The 22,747-nt window shown below is 39.2% G+C and overlaps 2 protein-coding genes across 2 annotated transcripts; one reads left to right on the top strand and one right to left on the bottom strand.

Moving 5' to 3' along the window:
- Positions 1-757: 757 nt before the first annotated feature.
- bloc1s6 (biogenesis of lysosomal organelles complex 1 subunit 6) lies at positions 758-6,608 on the bottom strand. Its single transcript, XM_005799753.3, has 6 exons — positions 6,470-6,608; positions 6,173-6,290; positions 4,353-4,518; positions 2,749-2,836; positions 2,554-2,640; positions 758-2,475 (listed from the first exon to the last, which is right to left on the bottom strand). Exons 2-6 carry the CDS (start codon positions 6,225-6,227, stop codon positions 2,356-2,358), a joined length of 516 nt encoding a protein of 171 aa, XP_005799810.1. The 5' UTR covers positions 6,228-6,290; positions 6,470-6,608; the 3' UTR covers positions 758-2,355.
- Positions 6,609-7,205: 597 nt separating this feature from the next.
- On the top strand, positions 7,206-20,582 carry slc30a4 (solute carrier family 30 member 4). The gene is made up of 8 exons (XM_014469021.2): positions 7,206-7,335; positions 7,662-8,205; positions 11,430-11,576; positions 13,930-14,083; positions 14,295-14,556; positions 17,010-17,115; positions 17,210-17,344; positions 19,445-20,582. Exons 2-8 carry the CDS (start codon positions 7,782-7,784, stop codon positions 19,597-19,599), a joined length of 1,383 nt encoding a protein of 460 aa, XP_014324507.1. The 5' UTR covers positions 7,206-7,335; positions 7,662-7,781; the 3' UTR covers positions 19,600-20,582.
- The last annotated feature ends 2,165 nt before the right edge of the window (positions 20,583-22,747 follow it).

Below are 22,747 nucleotides of genomic sequence, written 5' to 3'. Positions count from 1 at the left end.
ACAAAAGTGGAAAAGGATGATGAAATAAATCCAATTCAAGAGGGGAGATTAAGAAGATTTCACCTGGAGTCAGAGGTTCAAGGATCATCACACATGCACATCCAGAACACAGTCAAAAGTGTCTTACCTGGGCGGAGGAGAAAAGACCCGGCTATATTTAACACGTTATTTTCAGACGAAAGCATAATTTTCATTCTGCTTACAAATAAAAGTCTCAGTCTGAAGGAGCTGCTTGAGGTCCAGCGTTGACTTTCCATACAATGTGATTATTGGGGGTGATCCGCTGGTGTTGGTCCACTAGGTCTATAAACTACAGAGTTAGTGCAGTTCTTTGGCGTTTCCCAATTCCGGTCCTCAGGCCTCCCTGCCCTGCATGTTTTAGGTGTTTCCCTTCTGCTACACACCTGGATTGAATATATGGGTGATCAACAGGTTTCTGCAGCACTTGATGGTCATGCAATCATTTGAATCAGCTGCTCTGGAATAGAGGCACATCTAAAAAATGCAGAGCAGGGAGGCCTGAGGACCGGAATTGGGAAACGCCGGTCTAAAGTATGCAACACTGTCATTTTCTGCAAACTGAATTTTGGGGTTTCATTACATGTACGCTTAAAATATATCAATCTGTGTTTAATGAAACTATAACATGAGCTACTTCTCTCAGAACAAATAACTGAAAAAAGATTTTTGATGATTTAACTTCTATTATTGACAAACACCGTAAATTATTCAACAATAAGAGAAAAATCTCACCAAACCAGTGATTATGTTGCTTTTATTATCAACTCTACAAACCCTAGAATTTCAAACAAAACTAGTGCATAGAAGGCCTTTACAAAAAAAATTATATATATCAAGGAGATTTGGAAGTGACGTTTACAGTTTGGTACATTTTACCATCTATTATCATAGTACACAACCCGCAATCAGAATTAGTGCAGGAAAGAAAAAAAGATTTACACAGCATACTTCTTTTGTTCCATGCAACACTAACGGGGCTGACGGCCCAAATTACAACGCATATTAAACAACACTTTAACAAAACACAGCAGATGCAGAAGTTCTCCTAGATTATTATCTGTCAAAGAGTCAGAGGATGATTTGTTCTGCTTTACAAACATGCGCAACGTCAGAAGTCAAACAGCATTTTGATGACGTAGTTCAGGTCTTTGGTTTATGGTGTCCTTGGCTAAATCAGACAGGAACAACCGAAATCAAGGTTCTGCAAGCTTTTTACTACTTCTATTTACTATCCACCACATTAAGTGTTTTATTAAGGAAACCATTTTCCAAAGTGCGCCGCAGATTTAAGGAGGTCTGAACTGAACGGAGGACAACTTTTCCAATCACCTCGGTGAATACCGTTTTATATTTAAACTTCCTGGTCTGTTCAAAATGGTTTCTCCTGCTGGAGAAGCAGTAAATTCAGCAGGGAGTGTAAATATTTTCCACAAAATACCATAGAAATGAGGCTTTTTAGTAAATGTAGAAAGGCCAAAACATGAATCCATACTGATAAACAGCTGTAAAAGTATTAACATAAACCTACGTTTCATTGCAGCACAATTATGTAGTTTTTTTAATTTTTTGACAAATCCAACCTTTCAGTAATGTACCGATATATTAAGAAATAAAAAACACCATTCTCCTAAATGTTGGCACCCCAAACAAATTTTATAACAGAAATCTCCCTGAGGAATTTCCTTTTCATTTCCTTCTAGGTTTTTGAGAATATGAAGGGACTTTCACTTAAGAATCCACAAATGTCTCTAAAAGAAAAGGGGGAAAATTTAGAGAACAGGCTATGCAAGCCAGGCATATGAGTGTTTATATCGATACTTCATACAACTAAAGCAAATAGATGCGCAGCTAAATCTGCCCGAACACTCAGAGTGAGTCTAAACGAACCGGAACTGTAACAAACAAGGCCGAACAAGAGGAAGTCGGCCGCAACACGTTTAAAATGGAAATGACGAGGAAAGTAAAATCAAAAATCTTAAGAGCACACTTTTAGAGAACCGCAGCTTAAAGTGGCACGACGTTGTCACCAGGTTGCCATGAGAACAACTTAATTTATGCGCATATATGGTGTGTATATAGTCTAGATAAATTTGGAAATAAAAGCCCTCCATTGCAAAACTGACTAAGCAGGATGCAGAGGAGCTTCTCCAAGTTCCTCAACAGTTTTTCACAAGATCTGTATTGAAACGTATTGAAACCACGCGCTGCCTGTCCGATTATCCAATGAGCACTTTGGAAAATGGTTACAGGTTTGTGTCATTGATCGGAGATATGTAGTAAACAGAGTAAGACATGCAAGCCCCATAGAGCGGTTCTTTAACGTCGTCGGGTTCTCTACGTTCTTTTAGCCGGTTTGGCGATAAGCTGCCTCTCCCTCTCCAGCTCCCGCTCACGCTGCTGCTCCTTCTCCAGCAGCTCCTTCTGCTTCTGCTGCTGCAGCTTCAGGGCTCTTTTCTGAAATCCAACAACACCAAACACTTACCCAACATGCCATCAACGCCCTTTTAGATCTCGTTTCGCTGCGACAGGTACCTTTAGTTTAGTTGTCTTTTCATGAAGCATGATCATCTCTTTTCTTATGCTCACCAGCTTGTTCTGGTAAATTTTGGCTTCTGTAAACTGAAGAAGACAGACCGGGTTAGTCCTCCGTTCTGATCCACGGAGTCCAGAAAAAGATCAAAGCGAGAGTAACGCAGGCGAGAATATTTTTTTGAAGTCTAAACACACCAGCGAGTTGAGGTCCAGCAAGGTGTTGCACTCTCTGAACTTGGTGACTTCTTGATCCAGTGTGTCCAACAGTATCAGCTGATTTTGTCTGGTTGGAAATAGAAAACAAACACAGAATCGTTTAGAAATGTAACCTTCAGAGGAGAAGCAAGAGAAGTTTGTCATTAAAGTTGGCAGAAGCATAAAAAAGTGACCAGATGTGCCAAATTTTGATGACTGGATGAGAGCTAGTGAGAGTGTTCAGTAGGGTGAGATTAAAATAGACTTCTATGTCTGCCACGCAACTTAAGGAGGTCACAAAAAAAAAAAGATAAATTGAAATCAGCCGCTGCACTGTACAGAAAATAGGGTACGACGAAACGAGGACAAGTTCACTGAACCCAAACCATGAGGTTCTTTTAGAGGGAAATGAAAAGCATGGTGTAAGAGGTGTCATGGTTTGGGAATGCTTTAGCAGGAAGTGTTCAGCTAACTATTATAGACTCTACCATGAACATGTCGTGTTTCAGAGTGTGAAACCATCTATTAACAGCTAAAGCGGAAAAAGCCCCAAAGAACAAGAAATGGCTGAAAATGAAGAAATGAAAATTTCTGCGTTGAGTCAAAAGGGGATTTACAGCAGATGGATCTCTCTAAAGTACTGAGTCTTTGTTTTTCTTTAGAAAAAATCTAGAGCAATAAATAGAATAGAAAATCAACATGTTTTAATGTGACATATTATATTTATAGTTTCATCACGTTGCACAGAAACTAATAAGCACCAATAACAGAAAGCTGATCCACCCATGTGCCCTGTTGTTTATGTTTTGAATGACTCATGTTTGTTTCCTGTGAAACATGATATCTATGCAAATTGCCAATCAAGACAACTGAATGCTGTGCACATCAAAGCATGTTTTGCATATTCTCGCTCTGTTTCACTGCAGCATTGACAGATTTTTCTTTAGCTGTCCTTTCACATCTGTTCCCCTTTTGACTCCTCAGGCTAGCTTCTGTTTGGCTTCAATATCCAGAAGGTCCACAGAAGGCCATTCGACACATTACAGCAGTGCTTCATTGCTACAATTATCACTTTGGGGTCATTTTTTTCTTTTTTTTTTTTACTCTTAACAATACAATTTTGATCCATCCTTTCTCATTTCTTCTGTGTGAGCACGCTAGTCCATCTGACACCTGTTCAATTCGATTTCCTTCCAGGAATAAAAGCAGCAGAATCTTGCTGCGTCATGAAAACGGATTGTTTTTGCTCCTGATTTAGCTCACTTGCTTGCAATTTCTATTTAAAACAGACTGGATGGGCTCAAATGTATTGACGTGCGAGAGCCAGAAGCGTCTACTGTGTCATGTAGCAGAAAAAAGTTGCAAAGCCAAAGGTACACCTTTTTTTTTTTGGACAGCTTCAATCCCTGAATAAATGAAGACAGAATTTGAAAAGCGTTGTTTTAATTTACTCGGGTCGTCTTTGCCCGTTAGCTAAAAATGTTGGATGACTTAAACATATGTAAAGAAAATAACAAACGAAATCTGTGAGGCGGCAAATACTTTTTCCTCTGCACTACGAACAGGAGCGCATACGTCGAAACACAGAAAATGCAGAGACGTACGTGAGCTCCTGCAGGGCTCGTTTAGAGTTCTGTAGATCTGGTAGGTAGTGGGAGAGGAAACCCTCGGTGAGTTTGTCCACTGCTTTCTGGTTCACGCAGACGTTCTCTGCAGGCGTGGAGCTTTGCAGACCCGCCGGCTGCTGCTGCTGCTGCGTTGCCCGGAGATCTGTCGAGCAAGTTCAGAGAGCTCAAACATCATCATAAAGACGTACAGTCATACAGACAGTTAGTGAGTTTTAGATGGTCACAAAAGCACTGACATTCCTACAATCTGAAAGGAAACCTTTTACTAATATTTTGTTTTAACAGGAGAATTTAACACATTTTTTATGAAATTAAATATTAGGCTATGCAGTTGATGCTAAAGCAATTTTAAAACATTTATTTAGAGTTCTTCTTTTGGAAAAAAAAAAAAAAAATTATCCAATAAGATTCCTTCTCCGTTATCCACCACAATTGAAACGTTTTCTACATGAGCGGCATATCCGTGACACAACAAAAGAGATCCATAACACCAATTCACAAGTGTTCTGAACGTGTGATCTGATAAAGTTGTCTTTGTCTGTTCTTTATCAAAAAGTGGAGAGGTGTTTTTTTTATCTGCAATATAATGCATAAAATATTCCTTTATCACTTCCATATTTATAACCACAAACTCTATGACTTGTTGTACTGCACCAACACAAAGTGGTGTATAACTAAAGCGGAAGGAAACGATATATAACGTTCTATATTTTTGACAAATGGACAATTGAAAAGCATGGCATGCATTATTATTATTATTATTATTGAGAATTCTTTACTCTTAACACATTAAATCAATTCCACTTGTGTGCGTGATTTGATTTTAATATAAATCCAGCTGCCCCGTGGTAACTCTGGGGGACCTTCAGAGAGCCACAGCTCAGGTGGGAGATGCTGTTGACAGAGCAGCTGTTGGCGGTGAACTCAATTGGTCTGATCTTAATGGAAAATAGACAGAGAGGTAGTTTTTTGGTGAAAGAAAGTCCCAAGAATCCTTGTTCACAGTTTGCCACAAGCTGTTAAGAGCAGAGAAACAAACATGTGGAAGGATGTGAAGAAAACTGAGCACTTTGAATACTTTTACAAAGCATTGCAATTCTGTAGCCTCAATCAGATCAGTGCAAATCTATTACCTTCAAACTACATCAGGGTTAACTTAATGTTTATTTGCAAATGTCAGACGCTGAAATACAGGAAACTCAAATCTGAGCAGGGATTTGGGCAACAGAGGTATTAGTTTGTTCTGAAGCAGGTCTCTTGTAGTTGTAATCTTCCGTGGAATGTAGCTCAGTGCTTGCTTTAAACAAACGAAACACATGGAAACCTGACAAAATACCCGCCGTCTTCCTGAAGCTTTCCTCTCCACTCGTGCAAGCAAACTGCTTTGTGCTTTTAAATAAAGCTGCAATTGTGTTTCACTGCGCAGAGGCAGTGGCCATCCAAAATGCTGTCTACATCGTTTTAAACAGTGTGATTGTGAGCCTGAGAGGGAATAAAAATAGCAGTAGGAGTGTAACAGGTAAACCTTTTATGGACGCAAACTCAACTAAAAACCCACCTGTTTAGGATTGTATTTGAAACGTAATCAATTACAAATTTATTGATGGAACCTGACTTAATGTCGTGTTTTGATTGTTGATTCTATGTTGCTTTGTGTTTGATATGATGTGAAGCACTTTGAAAAGCCTTGCTGCTGAAATGTGCTATACAAATAAAATTTGATTGATTGATTGATTGATTGATTGACAATGGACAGACACAGATTGTGCAGAGACATGTTTTCACTATTCATGTACCTGGAAGTTCATTCTGGGACGAAGGTCCTTCATCTTCCATCCCCTCTACCTCCATCTGCAGCTACTCGGTTGACCCGCCAACCGAGTAGCGTCGAGCGGTCGGATGCGACGCCTCTATCTGATGGAAATAACAAGTTAAGCGCCTGCATATGAGTCACAGAGGAATGCAGTGTCTCCTGACTGTGCAGAGGAAGAGCAGCTAGCTCATTGAGCTTCTTTAAATAGTAGGAACACGACAATCCTTGGTCATCACTGAACCAGAGGCTTCACTGAAAACTATCTTAGCCAGGGAGTTACCTGTTTAGGGTTCGGCTGGACAGCAGCTGTCGGTTCGGTTGGGTTGTGTGTTAGGCACTCAGTAAAAAAAAAAAGACAAATCCGGATATTTTCGATTTGTTGTAGCATGAGACAACATCATGTGACCGCTGCGTCATCACGTGATCACGTTCCGAAGGTGCCAACGCGACGGAGCCGGCTCCCTTTGCCGACTCGTTTACAGGAACGATTGGAACTGACTCATGTGATGGGTCTTTCCTTTCTAACTCATTTTTCTCTTCTGAAAAGGTGTAACTAGTTTTGTATCTATGGTAATGAAATCATCTGAAATCATTGCCTAAAATCAATTAAACCAAAAAAATTCCTGCCCTGCAAAACATGTTCAAAATACCCCAAAAATCTTATTTGTGAATAATAATAATAATAATAATAATAATAATAATAATAATAATAATAATAATAATAATAATAATAATAATTAATAATAATAATAGCTGTAGTTTTTCTACGCAATATGGAAGCAAATTTGTCCTAAATTGTTTCGGAAGTTGGAGAACTCTGAGCATCAGACTTGAAGTGTAAAAACACTTTCAGTGGCTTAAAAGTCTAGAAACGCGCTGTGTTGCAATTTTAAAGAAGCACAATCGTGAGGAAACTAACCTCTAATGGGGAATTCCACTCTGCAAGATAACTATTTCCGGTGAACCTAGCCAATTGATATGGATCCCAGGAAAGAGCCGGAAATCCCACCACTATCATCAACCGAACAGAAGCAAAGTTCCCCGTGTTTCCTTGCGGAGCTAAGGTGGTGCCACGGCTCTGGCGTTGTTTACTCAGTTACTGTCGTGACAGCGGAGTAAGTGGGTCCTGCTGAAAACTCTCTACCAGTAAGTATTTCTCGAGTGTTTGTTAACAAACTGTCACATTACAAGAGCTGCCCTTCAGTCTGAAAGTGACAGGAAAGCTAACATCTGCTTGCTAGCTTGTCACTGTTTGGCCGGTGCTGCTTTTGTGAGGGCAGGTGAACTTTCTCTGCTCAGGTGAAGGCGTTAAAGGCACAAAGAAGATTTTTAAAAAATATATATATTTTTTATTGAAGTTTAGTAAACAGCGACTGCTTTTTTTTTTTTTAGTTTGTTTGTTTGAACTACTCAGTTGTACAAACATGAAACGCCTCTCTGTCTGTGTTTGACATCACTTTCCTTGTTGACAGGTCGGAGTAGACGTCCAGCGTTACCATCGCGCTCCATTATAAAGATGTGAATGATTGCCCAAGAGGACAGGGACTTAAACACAGAGCTATCGACACACTGAGCCCCGGTAATCACTTAACATGTCAGGAGGTAAGCTCTTCGGCAAGGTGCGGTCCGCCTTCAGGAGGGATCGCAGCGACTGGAGCCTGAGCGACTCGGCTCCCTTTGACTTCTCCGACGATCTGGTGGAAGATGACGAGGCCCCCAAGTTCAACAAGCTGAAGGTGGTCGTCTCCGGAGAGATGTCCGACTACTCGGCCGGGGCTCCGTCAAACGGGGTGGCGGTGAGCACCGTGGTGGTCCCGCCTGGTGGTGGAGGAGATGAAGAAGATGATGATGACTCCCTGCTGGACTCCTCGTCCACTCTGGGCAGCCCTGGTTTGAACATGGACCCATGTGACAACTGCAACAAGAAGAGGGAGAGGATCAGACACAGGAGGGTGATGAAGAGGCTCATCGTTGCAGCTATACTGTACTTGCTGTTCATGACGGGGGAAATTATAGGTAAGAACCGCAATGGGAAGGTGGCTTTCAATGTAAATGACTAAAAGATCCAAACATTATTATTATCTTTTTGTCTTTTTATACTTGAACAAATTCTGTATGCGTGCTTAACCACCTCCTTTTTGTATGCAAATCCTTCAAGTTTATTTCTGTAACTAAACAAACTCTAGATATGAAAATGCACCCAGTTGAAAGTGAACTGCCTTAAGAGTAGCAGCTGGCCCCACTGTGAATCACATTCACCAGTGCTGCCCCAAGCCCTACCCCTCCCACTCATCCCTTAGTAGTTAAAATATCCCACTGTGAAATGAGACACTCCCTCGCGAAGCAGATGCATCATCTATTCTCACTGTTTCCAATTACATAGACATAATATGACTTAATATGCCTGGACGTGACATGTAAGCAGCCATCAACCCTTCAGCCGGCATCATGTGTGAGCTGTACATCATGTTATAATGTTATTCCCTCATCAAAAACATACCTGGAGTGTTGCCTTGATTCTTTCATGCGTGTTTGAGAAATCCTTCCTCTGCAACTCAGCTCCTTCAGACTAGCCAGCAGCAATTAGCAAACACCTGGTGATGAAGCTGAGCTCATTAGACGAGCTCAGCTTCTCAGCGCAGCGCTGGTAGAAATGTTTAGCGATGTTTGCTAAACATTGCTAAACATTGCTAAACATTGCTAAAGGGCTAATATATATACAGTACAGACCAAACGTTTGGACACACCTTTTAATTCAATGAGTTTCCTTTATTTTCATGACTATTGACATTGTAGATTCACACTGAAGGCATCAAAACTATGAATAACACATGTGGAAATATGCACTAAACAAAAAAGTGTAAAACAACTGAAAATACCCCTTATATTCTAGTTTCTTCAAAGTAGCAACATTTTGCTGTGATTACTGCTTTGCACACACTCTGCATTTTCTTGATGAGCTTCAAGAGGTAGTCACCTGAAATAGTTTTCACTTCATAGGTCAACCTGCCCTGTCAGGTTAATAAGTGGGATTTCTTGCCTTATAAATAGTCATGAAAATAAAGAAAACCCATTGAATTAGAAGGTGTGTCCAAACGTTTGGTCTGTACTGTATATATATATATATATATATATCACTTTTTTAACAACTGAAATTCACATAGTTATTTGGTTGTGCTATAAAATGGCACTATGTGCCTGGAAAACACATAACACTGCCCCTTTAAATAATTGTGCCAAAGTAGAAGAGTTTTTCATACATGCTGGAAATATTCTGACTTCAAAGACCGTCAAGTTCATTACATTTTTTTAACACTCAGTAATTCATTTTATTTTTGCCTAATGCACCAGCGTACAAGAAGCTAGATATTTCAGTAGTTTTGCTCTTGTGATGATGCTTTTAAAATAGAGAAACAACGCTGTTATTCTTCCTTTTTATTTATATTTTGGCTTCCTGGGAACTGGATACGATTGCACAAACTTTTAGTTGTAGCAGTTAAATGGTTGAAATGGAAAATGTTTGGCTCTAGTGGGTTTTCTAATGCCTGAATAATAAGCATACCAAAAGTATTATATTGGAACTCTTCAATATTCACACAATGCTGGTTACTGTGCAAAAAAATATTGCTTTGTCTCCAAGTGTGTCCCTAAAAAGTTTTAAATATCTAAAGAGTCCCCCATATTTTCCCCCTTGCCCACAGATGTCCTTTAAACCACAGGGCTGAGGGCAGAGATGCAGCAAGAAGAGAACATTATCTCCGTAACATTTATCTTGTTCTTCTTGCTCTCTGCTGAAATAATTTGTATCAATCTGTTATGCAGTAATTATGACGGGGCTGCCTGGAGTTACTGGAGTTTTTTTATTTATTACTGCTGGTCAAATGCTGATTTCTTCCTGGAAGACTAAACCATTAAAGGGATAAATCTCCCGTAAGCAACCTTTGAAATTAATCTAGTGTTTGTTTTTTTTTTCACCAGCTAATAAACTAGCTGTGAAAGCCGCCTTCAGTATCTTCATCAAACATTAACCTCTATGAAAGAAGAGCATACAGCTGTCTCATGCGGGAGTTCGAACTTTAATTTGTTGTTTAAATCAGATTTGAAATTGTCTCACCATGCAGTAGCAGCTTCTTTCCCACAACTGTCACGCTTTTGAACATAAAACATAATCTATAAGGACTGTACTCCCCTATCCTCTCATACAACAATAACACATGGACTATCCTCACACACACACACATCACGGACTGTTTTCTTCACACACACATACAACCTGTACATTTTATCTGCCATTATTTATCTTGTATTATATTATATACACACAGTATATAATCCATTCCCTAACATTCTTGTATATTCTATATAATCTGTATAATCTGTGCATATAGATCCCATATTTATATTTATACACAATATCTATATCTCTTTGCTATAACCCCTTATAGTCCATACATACATAGTCTTGTACATCCGTAAATAAATATTTATATCTCATAGAGCACTTCTGGATAGATGCAAACTACATCTCGTTGCTTGTACTTGTGACAGTGCAATGACAATAAAGTTGAATTCTATTCTATTCTAGTGGCAGTCTTGTTTTAACTTCAGTACAGAGTGTGTATTTGACAGGTACCCATGCAGGAACTCCCTCCCTGTCCTCGCTCCATTTTTATACTTCCTTCAAATTTCCTTTTGTCCCGTTAGCTGTCCTTTGTTGTGTCCTTCTACTTTCCTTTCTGTCCTCAACACTTCAGTCCTAACCCCTTCTGACCTTATTTCCTTTCTTCCTCATCTTCTTTTACCTGTCCTTCTTTGCTCTTCTTCTTTCTTCTTGACCTTACTTCTTTTGTCCATTCTCCCTCTCGTTCTTTATGTTTCCTTTCCTTTCTATTGTGTCTTGTCTCTGTGTAAATCCTTTCTTTTATCCCCTACTGGCCACCACCTTCTTATTATCATCCAGTGCTTCTTTACTAAATTCAACCTAACTAGCATTTAACAGTATCGCCAATGTTTCTCATTTGTTAGATTTAATCTATTCAGCATTATTTTATTAGTTTTTGCCCTATTTTCACTGTTTAGTGTGAAAATCTTTAAAATATTTCCCATTACACTGAACAGCACCAATCTCAGTTAGCTGGGATTTCCAAGTTTCAAGTTAGCATTTACAAATGATTTTTAGATGGCCAGTCGTAAGCATTTTTCACTCTAATTGCTCTGATTTTCCTCCATTTTTTCCCCAGGTGGTTACGTGTCCAACAGTTTAGCAATAATGACTGATGCTGTGCACTTGCTAGCAGATGTGATTGGTATCTTGTTTTCTCTGCTGGCCCTGTGGCTCTCCACCAAGCCGCCCACCAAGAGATTCACCTTTGGACTACATCGCCTTGGTGAGTTGCAGAGGCAGCTAAGCTGCTCTGCTTTGGTTTTTTTTTTTTTTTTTTTTTCTGTCACTTTCGCTTTGTAGCTGTTCCCGCTGTGGCATTTCATGTTGCTTTTCCTGCTGAGTAATCATTTGGAGAAGTGTATTTACAAGTGTGCTCAGAGGAGATAAGAATCCAATCCCTTTTATTGCATCTATATGGAGGCCAACACACTGGCTGAATGATTGGGGCTGTATAAACACTATCAAGATTTTATTAATATTGGGAAATAGGCCATCGCGATAAACGGTAAATCAATTAATCGTACGATAAATTAAAACTATCGACGTCATTTTAATTATCGGCATTATCGTCTCTTCCGGCCTTTTTCTCTTTCTGTTGATGACACTGAATGAAAAAAGGCTCAACTCCGGTGCTCTCCACTGACTCCTCCCTTCCTCATATCCTTAGTGTAAAGCTCAGCTCACAAGACACGATCTTAAAGCTGTCGGCTGATTGTCGCTCATTTTCAAAACCTGACAGATCACACATTACCCGACAGAAATCCTAGGTATAACGGTTCGATTGGTTCGGTCCTGCCCTGTGGTGTCCAACAATGGGCACAAAATAATGGCTACAAGTCCAGTGAACTAATTTTAAAACCAGGCATTAATCAATGCTTTACTACAATCTACCTGCAGTGCATGTGGCTAGTGTCAGCGTAAAGTCCTGACTGAATGAAAATCATTATAACCTATTTATGTCACGTTAACGAAGAACAGCTGAAAAGTTACCGGGTTTATCAACTGCAGTAGCAATTTCGCTCCAACTCCTCCTCTTGTCATTTCTATATTATTTGAATGTTGAATAAACATTAATGTTGTTTCCACATATCATCTCCAATGTCCGCTGGACTTCGGGTTGCGCCGTGTCAGCTGTTTGGGATTCCCCTCCATAATGTCCCCTCAGAAAGCACGGAGGGGAATCCGCGCTTTCTGATTGGCTACCTGTCACATTCAACAGGCTGCCTTAAGATCCCAGTCGAAGAAAAACCCCTGATTTAGATCGGAGCGGCAACGATGATCTACCATAACACACCTCACAATCTTAGAAAGACCAACTTTTTAAGATTGTTGTAAGGGGAAAAAACCATGTAGTGTGAATTATTGCATCAGGTAGTCGATGTGCCCATCTTCTCTGTTTAAATCTAATTATTACTGAAGGGCAACATAATATACAGACTTCATAATCTTTTGGTTGAATGCAGTATTTATTTCCACTTTTACTTTATGTTTAGTTTTTTTTTTTCAAGTGAGTTTTTTGTTAATGGAGACTGAGAATCCATTTTATTTTTGTTTTTGGTTGTTTTGTTTATTTTGTTTATCAGCTCCAGTGTTAAGTGTTCTTTTGAAAATAAAGTGTATCTATCTTTGGCAGGAAATTGCATGAATTATTACGTCATTTACATTAAATCAGTGTAAAAATCGCAATAATTTTTGAGACAATTAATCATTGAGCAAAATTTGCTATCGTGACAGGCCTATTGGGAAAATAGTTATAAAAATTCATTTCTCACACGAACTCATAATCATAGCCTCCTAATTTCAATTGTCAGCAGTAAAATAAATTCTTAAAGGCACAAAAACATTTTAAAATGAGAGAAAATGCTTCAGAAACTTCTTTGAAAGACTTGCCTTTATATTTATGTCTTTGTTAACACAGTCAATACGATTTAAACAAAACAGGAAAATGAAACCAGCAGCTACAAATGAAGAAGCTGCTGAAGATAAAAGAGTCCAACTTGATTTTCTGTCTGCCTCTCATTAAACTGGATCTTAGTTCATTACATCGCTTCTTCATTTTAGAACTCGGTTCTTGCAGAAAAAAAATAAAATAAAATTATAAGGCACTTATTGTTTTTGCATCAGATATATCTTTTTAATGTTTTAGTAATTTAAAACACGATTATTTCTTCAGAAGTATTGTAAAGGTGAGATTTTTTTATGTGTTTCACATTACTACACCATAATTAATTTTTTTTTTTTTTTTTTTTGTGGTACAACAGCAGTTTTCTGTTTAATTTCCTCGAAGGAAAAAATAAAAATGATGAGAAACGTGAGAAAAATATGGAAAAATTCAGAAAAAATTTATATATTTTTAGAAAATTATTATTATTATTAAACGTACAAATTAAGCTGGATGGTACAGTTGCAGATCAAAAGTCATTGTGTGAGATTGAGTTGCAAGAGAAAGTTGCAGCTGGATTTCTGCTTTTTTTTTTTTTTACCCGTTACTGTAACATTGTTAAAAGACAAGTGTAATATGGTTTTAGTAAGCGTGTGTCTCTGAGCTGACGTCTGATTGTGTGTGGTTGTTGTAGAGGTGGTGTCGGCGGTCCTCAGTGTGCTGCTCATCTACATCCTGACGGGCTTCCTGCTGTACGAGGCCGTCCTGAGGACTGTGCATCAGGACTTTGACATAGACGGGGATGTCATGCTCATCACTGCAGCTGTAGGGGTGGCGGTTAATCTTATGTAAGCATGGCCATTTTTACAAAAAAAAAAAAAAAAGAAACCTATAAGATACAGAAAAAATGTGTAAGTTCAGTCCAAAGTGCTGCTGCCTTTACTGCACAGACTTCAGGTGTTGATCTGTAAGTTAATGTTACCTGAAGTCTACAGGATTGACTGCGGCGCTTTAGTGATTTGGTCAGATGTGTGATTTAATGTCTTTTTATCTTTTCAGAATGGGTTTTCTGTTAAACCAAGGCGGCCATCTCCACTCTCATGGTCACGGTCATGGTCACAGTCATGGTCACGGTCATGGCCATGATCATGGTCATGGTCATTCCCACGGTTCGGCTGCTCCCTCAGGTTCACACCCGGCCGGTTCGGGTCAGCAGAGGCCCAGCGGCAGCCTCGCCGTTAGAGCGGCCTTCATCCACGCTTTGGGAGATCTCCTCCAGAGCGTCGGCGTGCTCATAGCTGCTTATGTCGTCCGCTTCAAGGTGAAATCACCAGTTCCAATATTCCTCCTGAAGTCATAGTTCAGATAATGTAAAATCTTTTGCAGATTTTTTTCACTTCTTTTCTTATAGCAAAGTTAGGGTAACAGTACTGAGCACACAGAAATTAGCCTGTTTTCAACATTATGGTGCAATCCATCATTCATGAAGCAACAGCGCGTTGCCCTAGTTTGTAGCCTCTTTGTTAATCCATCTGTCCCTGTTTACATATTGCTCAAACAGCATTCAAGCAGCGTTGTGGTTGATGAACCTAAAACCAAACAAGTCATACCACGCCTGCATGCATCTTCCTGCTTTTATTGTAAACTAAAACAGGTTTTAGTGCATTAGTTTAATTAAGCACGATTCATGCACAGAGCAAATGTGAAATGTGACGGCCTAACCTCCACATGAAATGTAACCCCTCGTATCAGTCTTCCTTTTCGCTCTCCTCCCATGTACTGTTCAACAAAGGCAACTAGTGCCAAAAAAAATCTTTACCCTCATGTTATGTTTATTTCTGAGGAACATCAGTAATGTTTCCGGATCAATTTGACCCGTCGAATGTTGTTCAGAAACCAAAAAGGATTCTTCAAAACATTTTTGTATCTGATTATTAACTCCAATACTGACCATTTCAGTCAATATTTGTGCACTGGTGTTTTTTTTATTTCTCACAGATAAAGGATCAATGATGACAATTTACTCGTTTTTTTTCTAAAAAAAACAAAAAACTTTATATTTTTTATGTCCACTGAAAAAAACCTACACACAAAAAGCAATGATTATCTTGAAATTGATATATATATATATAATTTTTTAAAATAAATTTTCTTTTATATTCAATTTTGAATTTTTTTTCAAGGAGTGATCTCTATATTTGAACTGGAGACACCTATTCTGTTCTCGGTCAAATTGACCTGCTGATTAAAAATCAAGACCAATGAGTCATGAAGATTTGTATTGAAAGTAAACTTTATTCAACTACTGTTTTTGAACCAGAAATGAATCAAACAACAAAGTAAGACATCAGGAACATAAACACAGTGCATGTATGTTTGTGCATCTTCACAGCCCACAAATAATGTCACCGTGTTGTGATAGGAAACACCACGCAATGAATAAAATCAGAAATGCCACAAAAATTAATAGATGGAAATGACCTAGATGCTTTAGTTTTGTCATCTCCACGGCATATGAGGGACATGTCATCACAGTGTGAAATGTGCAAATGAACTTTGCACATTTCACACAAGTCATGCTCGTCATCAGATGGCTTGTAAACCTAAAGAATAAAATAGCTAAAATAATTTTGATGCTAATGTGTAAAATGAACCATTTTCATTTTATATGTAGATTATACCTATTAAGACAAAAAGAAAAAGTTTCACGCAGGAAAAAAACTTTCAGCTATTCTTAAAACATTTTGAACTTTAAAATGGGTCAGTTTGGCCCGTATCATTACATGAGGGTTGAAAAACAACATGGAGCTTTATAGTGTTTTATAGAGGCCTATATAAATATGACTATAAAACAACGTTCAATAAAACAGCTATTATTAGAAATGACTAAGGCTAAGTAACAAATGTTTCTCGGAATAATAATAAAACAGACATTCAAGTCACAAAAGACCTTTGCACTGCTTTTGCTGCTCTACATAATAGATATAATAATTTAATATTTATATTTGATACAAATAATAATTAGATTTTTGATGCCATGTTTTAAACTCAAGCAGTCAAAACCTTGTTCTGAATTATGAAAAAATATTAAAAAGTTAATACTTTGACGTAAAACATCTTTAAAACATGTCTCTTTGTTTCTGAAAAACAAAATATTCAGTTTGATGTTCAGGCTAGACATTTTTTTTATGTTGAATCGTACATAAATTTGAATTTGACATTCCTAGTAAATGAATAAATATAAGGTTTTTATAACATCCTCTGCCAGGTATTTTATCACAGAAAAGTTTACATCGGTGTATCAGGAAAACGGATTTTCACACCAAGTAAAGGTTTCTTCAATAATCAGTTTGAAACCTGTTGTATTACCGGCAAGCTAAGTCCAAGAGTTGCATGGCACTTGTCAAAAAACATGTAACACATAAGCTTTGAAGTTCTTAGATCGTTTTATGGTAATTTGTGTAGGCCTTGAATTTACGCCAGTCCTAAAAACCTCTTAAAGTCCTAAATGCCACTCATTCAAACTTTCAGAAATGTCAGTTTCTCAGAAAATTGAGTGGATTTAATTTGCTATTCTCCATAATCATCAAAATTAACAGATACCAGCGGTACAACTATATCACTGTATGTTAAGGAAGTTTTTCTTAAATTAATAAATTATTTAAATTCAGTTTTTGATGACATTCTTGCTGAGCTTTACCTGCATGTAAAGATTGCTAACAGCGAGTTGCAAAACAACTGATTTTACTCAACGCAAATGTCTTGACTTCACAGCCGGAGCTGAAGCTGGCGGACCCCATCTGCACCTACATTTTCTCAGTTCTGGTCCTCTTCACCACAGTCCGCATCATTCGAGACACGATAGTCATTGTACTGGAAGGTCAGTCCAGGTTCATTTTCCCTGAGCTTACTTTGGTTAGCTTTTATGAATATGTTACAGCGGGAGCTCTGGTGACCATTTTCCCGTCCTCCAGGTGTTCCCAGACATTTGGACACTCAGCGAATCAAAGAGGACCTCCTGAAGCTGGAGGACGTCCAGTCTGTCGACGAGCTGAATGTCTGGGCTTTGACGGCTGACAAGACCGCAGCGCTGGTGCACTTGCAGCTCAGTGAGTATCTACAATAAAGATGGGATGAAATGGAAAGATTTCAGACAATTCAGCTCCAGTTTAACATACGTTACTTTTCAGCATGCCAGATCAAAGTCCTTTGTTTAAATTGAAAACGTAACCTAGAATGGAAAGATCTCCTCAGCACATGTACTGAGTATAATCAGAATCTGATGTAAATTTATTAACATTTTTCCTTTATTGGCTTGATGTAGATTGGTTGCTGATTTGGCAGTAGATGAAGTGTCGGTGACCTGAAAGGACAAAAGGCTTTGTGCCATGTGTCAGTGTGGCCTCTGGAGTTTGTTCTTATCTTTGGCCTTTGGTTTAATAACTACGTATGTTTGGTCTTTACAACAGGAATGGTGCTTAGTGTGCTGATACATGCTGTTATCAGATGTAACACTTTAGAACAGTGTTTCCCAACCCTGGTCCTCAAGGCACACTGTCCTACATGTTTTAGAGGTTTCCCTGCTTTAGTGTAACTGATTGCAGTTCAACAAACGCCTGTTAATCAGTCATCAATTGAAATCAGCTGGACGGAAGCAAGGAAGTACCTAGAACATGCAGGGCAGTGTGCCTTGAGGACCAGGGTTGGGAAACACTGCTTTAGAAAACCCTGTAAACTTCAGGCATTAACAGACCATCTGATGTTCCTTATTTCATGTCATGAAAAGTCCCTCCACTGTCTCATCCAACAACGAGCAGGTTCATGGATGAAAGACACGTACTCTCCAACACTTAAAGCGCTTTACAATTTGCATTTGAATGTATTTTAGATGAACACTTCATAGTTTTCCCATTAGCTGCAGATTGGACGGCAGAGGGCGCTGTTCCTTCATCTCTGCACCAACTCACTGGCTGCCTTATTCATAATTTTGTTTCTATTGACAAAACTTGACTGGTTTGACTGGTGATGGTGTGAAAACTTTTATTGTACGCAGCTACAAGTGCACATATATGTGTATGCTGTGGATATTAAAGCACACGCAAAGTGGTGAAGAAAATATTCGAAGCATTAATGACTTTGGCCATTATAGTAAATGAGTTGCTGTACCAAAGCCAATCCTTTTGGATCTGTGTGTACGGCTGTGGATGGTCTTGTGTTCCCTCACTTCCACTCTGGTTAAGATATACAGTCTTGTGAAAATATATTCCCCCCTAATAAATATGTTTGATGCTCTATTATATTCTCAAATCTTTTAAGTGTGACAGAAATTTGAAAACCTTTGGAGTTTGGGGAAATTTTTATGACACTGTATAAAAGAAAATTAATTTGGATTCACAACATTTCATACATCTGGATTTGTCTGTGTTCACTTTGTTCTCGATTTAAGTACAAGCTGCTTTTGACTTGGAAACACACTCAGGTCTTTGTACATGAGGTACTTGGGAACATAACCATTCATAATCCTCTAGTCTTGCTTTGGTAGATCCTGATTCAACTTTAAAGTAATTTAGTTTTCCACTATTATCCTTAAAAAAAAAGACAGTAAATGCTCTATTTCTCCCATCGTGCAGCAGAACGTTTTTAGCCCCGTCTTGCTTACTCAAGTAGATGTCAGCCTTATGAGTGAAAATGATTCTTGTTGTACAGACGGCACATGCTGGATCGACCAGAATGAAACTTTAACAAGAACAGGCTTTTGGTTTGTTCCAGCTTATCTCTCTGTGCAACATTATTGTACAACAACTGACTCATCAGAATACCTCCAGTGGTAACAGTTGTTTTTGTTGCGAAGGTATTCGGTGGAGTCAGCTATTGTTAGATATGTTGTTTAGGAGGGAAATCTTTTATATGTTAAAACAAACTGTGGCATGACTATTCTTGTCATTTGGTCTGGATAAGCTAGAAATAAAGTGAGGGAATGAATCTGTGTGAGACTCCTTATACTCTGTTCTCAAAAATGAAACTATAATTAGCTTGGAATGCAACGTTGACTTATCTAACCTCTTGGACTCTAAAGATTTTCACTTAACTTGGTAATCTAGTATGAGATATTTTTCTCTGCAGAAGACGGACTATTTTAAAATCCCTTTCTTGAAACATAAAATCCACATCTGAGCCAACTGTGATCATATACACCCCTGTGTTCACAGCTCCCTCTAGTGCCAACAACTGGGAAGACGTCCAGGCGAAGGCACGCCACCTGCTGCTTCACACCTACGGCCTCACCAGATGCACGGTACAGGTCCAGAGTCACAGACAGAGGACAGTACGGAACTGTGCACAGTGTCAGCAGCCCAGCGTCTGAGAGTCTCTGTTTCATTGACATACGCGGTCCGTTCCAGTGGAGACAGGGATGAGCGCACACGGAGGGGCTGGGATGTGTTGGCGCTGCTCGGTGCCATTGCAAGAGCTGAAGTATAAAGACAAGGACGGGGAAAAATGGCGGTGCCTAAGTGCAGTCAGTGGAATGACAACGGATGCACATTTCTAATTGGAGGAGAACTGCAGCCTCTGGGGGACCTAATGCCCTATGCTTGCATTGCTCTCATTGGGTGGAAAATGATCTCTTATGCTGAGAATAATCTGAAAACTTGACCTTAATTCACCATTAAAGCCTACTGCAACGGGTGATTTTTATTTGTATTAAAGTATTTTGCTTTGTTTTCAAATGATGTTTGGTTATTAAAAGGTGTTTCTTTATTCTAATGTGTTGAAGCTGGATGCTATGATTTTAATGTAATAGAGTGGAAATCAGCAATTTTGATTTGATTTTGGAATCACTGCATGCAAGCTAAACCTTTTCATGGGTTATGAGACTTGTGTACCAGCCCCTCACTTTTTTATCATTTCTATTTTGTCAACATTACACCTCATCAAATGTGTCCACCTGAAGTCTGTTACCAGGCAGATTTCTCTCTGTAAAGAAAATCAATGGTGAATATTCCAAATATTTCAAAAGTAACATCATGGTTGCTCCACTTGCATAACGTAATAATTTACTGACTATACAGTATTAAGAGTGCTAATGATCAATAAGACTGATATCATTGACAGACAGCATGAGGATATAAGTGCAGATCAGTTTTAGTGTTCAGAGCAAAAGCAATGACATGCGCTGAATTTGTTATTAATGGCGTTTTCTGAAGAGTTGAGACGATGTAAGAGGGGGAAACCTAAATCTCCACTCCCCCCAAAAATAGTATGAAAACCTGGACCACAGTTTTGGTTTAATAAAGTTTTCAGTTGTGTTTGTTGTACTGTGTTATAATAAAGTAAAGCAGCAGCCAAGTGTTTCAGAATGTCAAATCTAACAGAATCAGCTTCATTGTTCAGGTTTGTGCACTCAAGCAAGGGAGTTGACTCTACACTCTCTTAACATCTACACATTTAATATGTGTATTTATATACAGAGAGGCAGAGGACACAAAAAATTAAAAATGAAATGATCTATATCCATCAGTGACAGCCAGTTTATGCAAACGGTATTGTGTGGCTGAAGTGTGAACAGATAGTGTCCTGTATGTGTGGGGTCTGCAGAGATGACACCCAAGCCTGAGAAAGGCCGGACCTGTAGGAATAAGAAATTATGTATATAGAACCTGTTTGACAACATGAAGTAGGCTCAAATATCTCAATAAGCTACACATCATACCTCAGACTAAATTTATTGAGGAACACATAAACTAGAAAGTCATTATCAATCTAGAAAGGGATACAAAGCAAGAAAATAGCAATGAGAGCTATTATCCCTAAATAAATAAAATGTATTAGAGTGGGAAGGTCACCATGTACCTTGGTAATGTAATGTAATAAGTAATGTAAAAGATTTGTAAAGCTGCTAATAGAAAATTAAATTGAATATTGTTAACTGTAAACGTGAAGACCTGACCTGGCGGGCCGGTCTGTCAGGCAAACCTCTCACTGCAGAGCAGAAGAGGACAGAGGCCGATTTTAAACCTTTGCTGACGAAGATAAGATCAGTGGATAAGATGGGCTTCATGTGTAAGTATCGGCCGATCACGATCCCCCAAAATTAAGGAAATTGGCGCCCAGAAATCAACTAGTTGATAAATCAGTTGGCCAATAAATGTATCCTATTATGTATATAATGTAAACAGCACTGTCAGAGATGCAATAAGTTTATAGCAGGTGTGTGAATGATCTAATGATCAGACTGCTGATTGCAGCCAGTCCACATTATTACCAGAACTAGAGGGCCCCAAAACCACATTTCACTTAGGGCCCCATGGAGGCTTGGGCCGGCCCTGCATTCATCCATTCATTCATCCATCCCTCCGCTTATTCGGAGTCGGGTCGCGGGGGTAGCAGCTTAAGCAGGGAGGCCCAGACTTCCCTCTCCCCAGCCACTTGTTTCAGCTCCTCTGGGGGAATCCCAAGGCGTTCCCAGCCCAACTGAGAAACATCGTCTCTCCAGCGTGTCCTGGGTCTCCTCCTGTTGGGTCCTGCCCGGAACACCTCACCAGAGAGACGTCCAGGTGGCATCCTAACCAGATGCCCGAGCCACCTCAAATGGCTCCTCTCGACATGAAGGAGCAGCGGCTCTACTCTGAGTCCCTCCCGGATGACCGAGCTTCTCACCCTATCTCTAAGGTAGAGCCCAGACACCCTGTGGAGAAAACCATAGAACAGTATCAGTTTGCTGATACTGTTCTATGGAAATGTAAGGCAGTAAGTACTGAAGAAAAAGTGTCTTCTAACTCGTATTTTTAAAGTTGTGTGGCTGGTCAGTGCAAGCCGCTTGTATCCGTGACCTCGTTCTTTTGGTCATGACCATAGAGCAGGAACTTAGATCGACCGGTAAATTGAGAGCTTCGCTTTTTGACTCAGCTCTCTCTTCACCACGACAGACCGGTGCAGCACCCACTTCATTGCAGACGCTGTGCCAATCCATCTCTCCCACTCCATCTTTCCCTCATTCGTGAACTAGATCCCAAGATACTTAAACTCCTCCACCTGGGACAGGACACCCTCCTCCCCTCCAACCCAGAGAAGTGGGTGGTTGTGGTTAATATCAAACAATGTTGTTAAGAAAAGTGGGCCTCAATGAAAGACATATCTGAAAGTTTGAGGCTCAGAGATTAAACGGTTATTGCAAAGGATAGCACAACCATTAGTTGGTTGAGGGGACATGAACTGTTTTACATCCATAAAAAATGTTCATAAAAAGTCTGTAAAATGTCTTACAAAACTGCATTTTGTATAAACTGTGGTTGTTTATGTATTGTACTCATATTCTACTCAAAAGTGACTACAGCAAATCTGATCAGGTTTGGATGAAAGCATTTGATTGTTTTTTTTTTTGTTTTTTTTTAAACGTGTGGTTAATTTTTCCAACACTAGGGGTCGCCCATGTGCTGGTTTTATAAATGACAATGCTTGAAGCCGAAATGCGATTAAGTGCAGGAAGCAAAATCGGCTTTGAGCGAGTAATA

Source organism: Xiphophorus maculatus, chromosome 4 (assembly GCF_002775205.1).
Source record: "Xiphophorus maculatus strain JP 163 A chromosome 4, X_maculatus-5.0-male, whole genome shotgun sequence".
NCBI classification, from domain to species: domain Eukaryota; kingdom Metazoa; phylum Chordata; class Actinopteri; order Cyprinodontiformes; family Poeciliidae; genus Xiphophorus; species Xiphophorus maculatus.
This window is presented reverse-complemented; position numbering and strand designations above follow the sequence as displayed.

Bases quoted from the DNA above. Each gene is read 5' to 3' on its own strand.
- slc30a4 (XM_014469021.2), top strand. From the start codon at position 7,782: ATGTCAGGAGGTAAGCTCTTCGGCAAGGTGCGGTCCGCCTTCAGGAGG. The intron at 17,116-17,209 runs GTCAGTCCAGGT...CCCGTCCTCCAG, and splicing joins GATAGTCATTGTACTGGAAG to GTGTTCCCAGACATTTGGAC. The intron at 17,345-19,444 runs GTGAGTATCTAC...CTGTGTTCACAG, and splicing joins GCTGGTGCACTTGCAGCTCA to CTCCCTCTAGTGCCAACAAC.
- bloc1s6 (XM_005799753.3), bottom strand. From the start codon at position 6,227: ATGGAGGTAGAGGGGATGGAAGATGAAGGACCTTCGTCCCAGAATGAA. The intron at 4,519-6,172 runs GTACATGAATAG...CTTGCTCGACAG, and splicing joins GTCCCAGAATGAACTTCCAG to ATCTCCGGGCAACGCAGCAG. The intron at 2,641-2,748 runs GTGTGTTTAGAC...TGTCTTCTTCAG, and splicing joins TGCTGGACCTCAACTCGCTG to TTTACAGAAGCCAAAATTTA.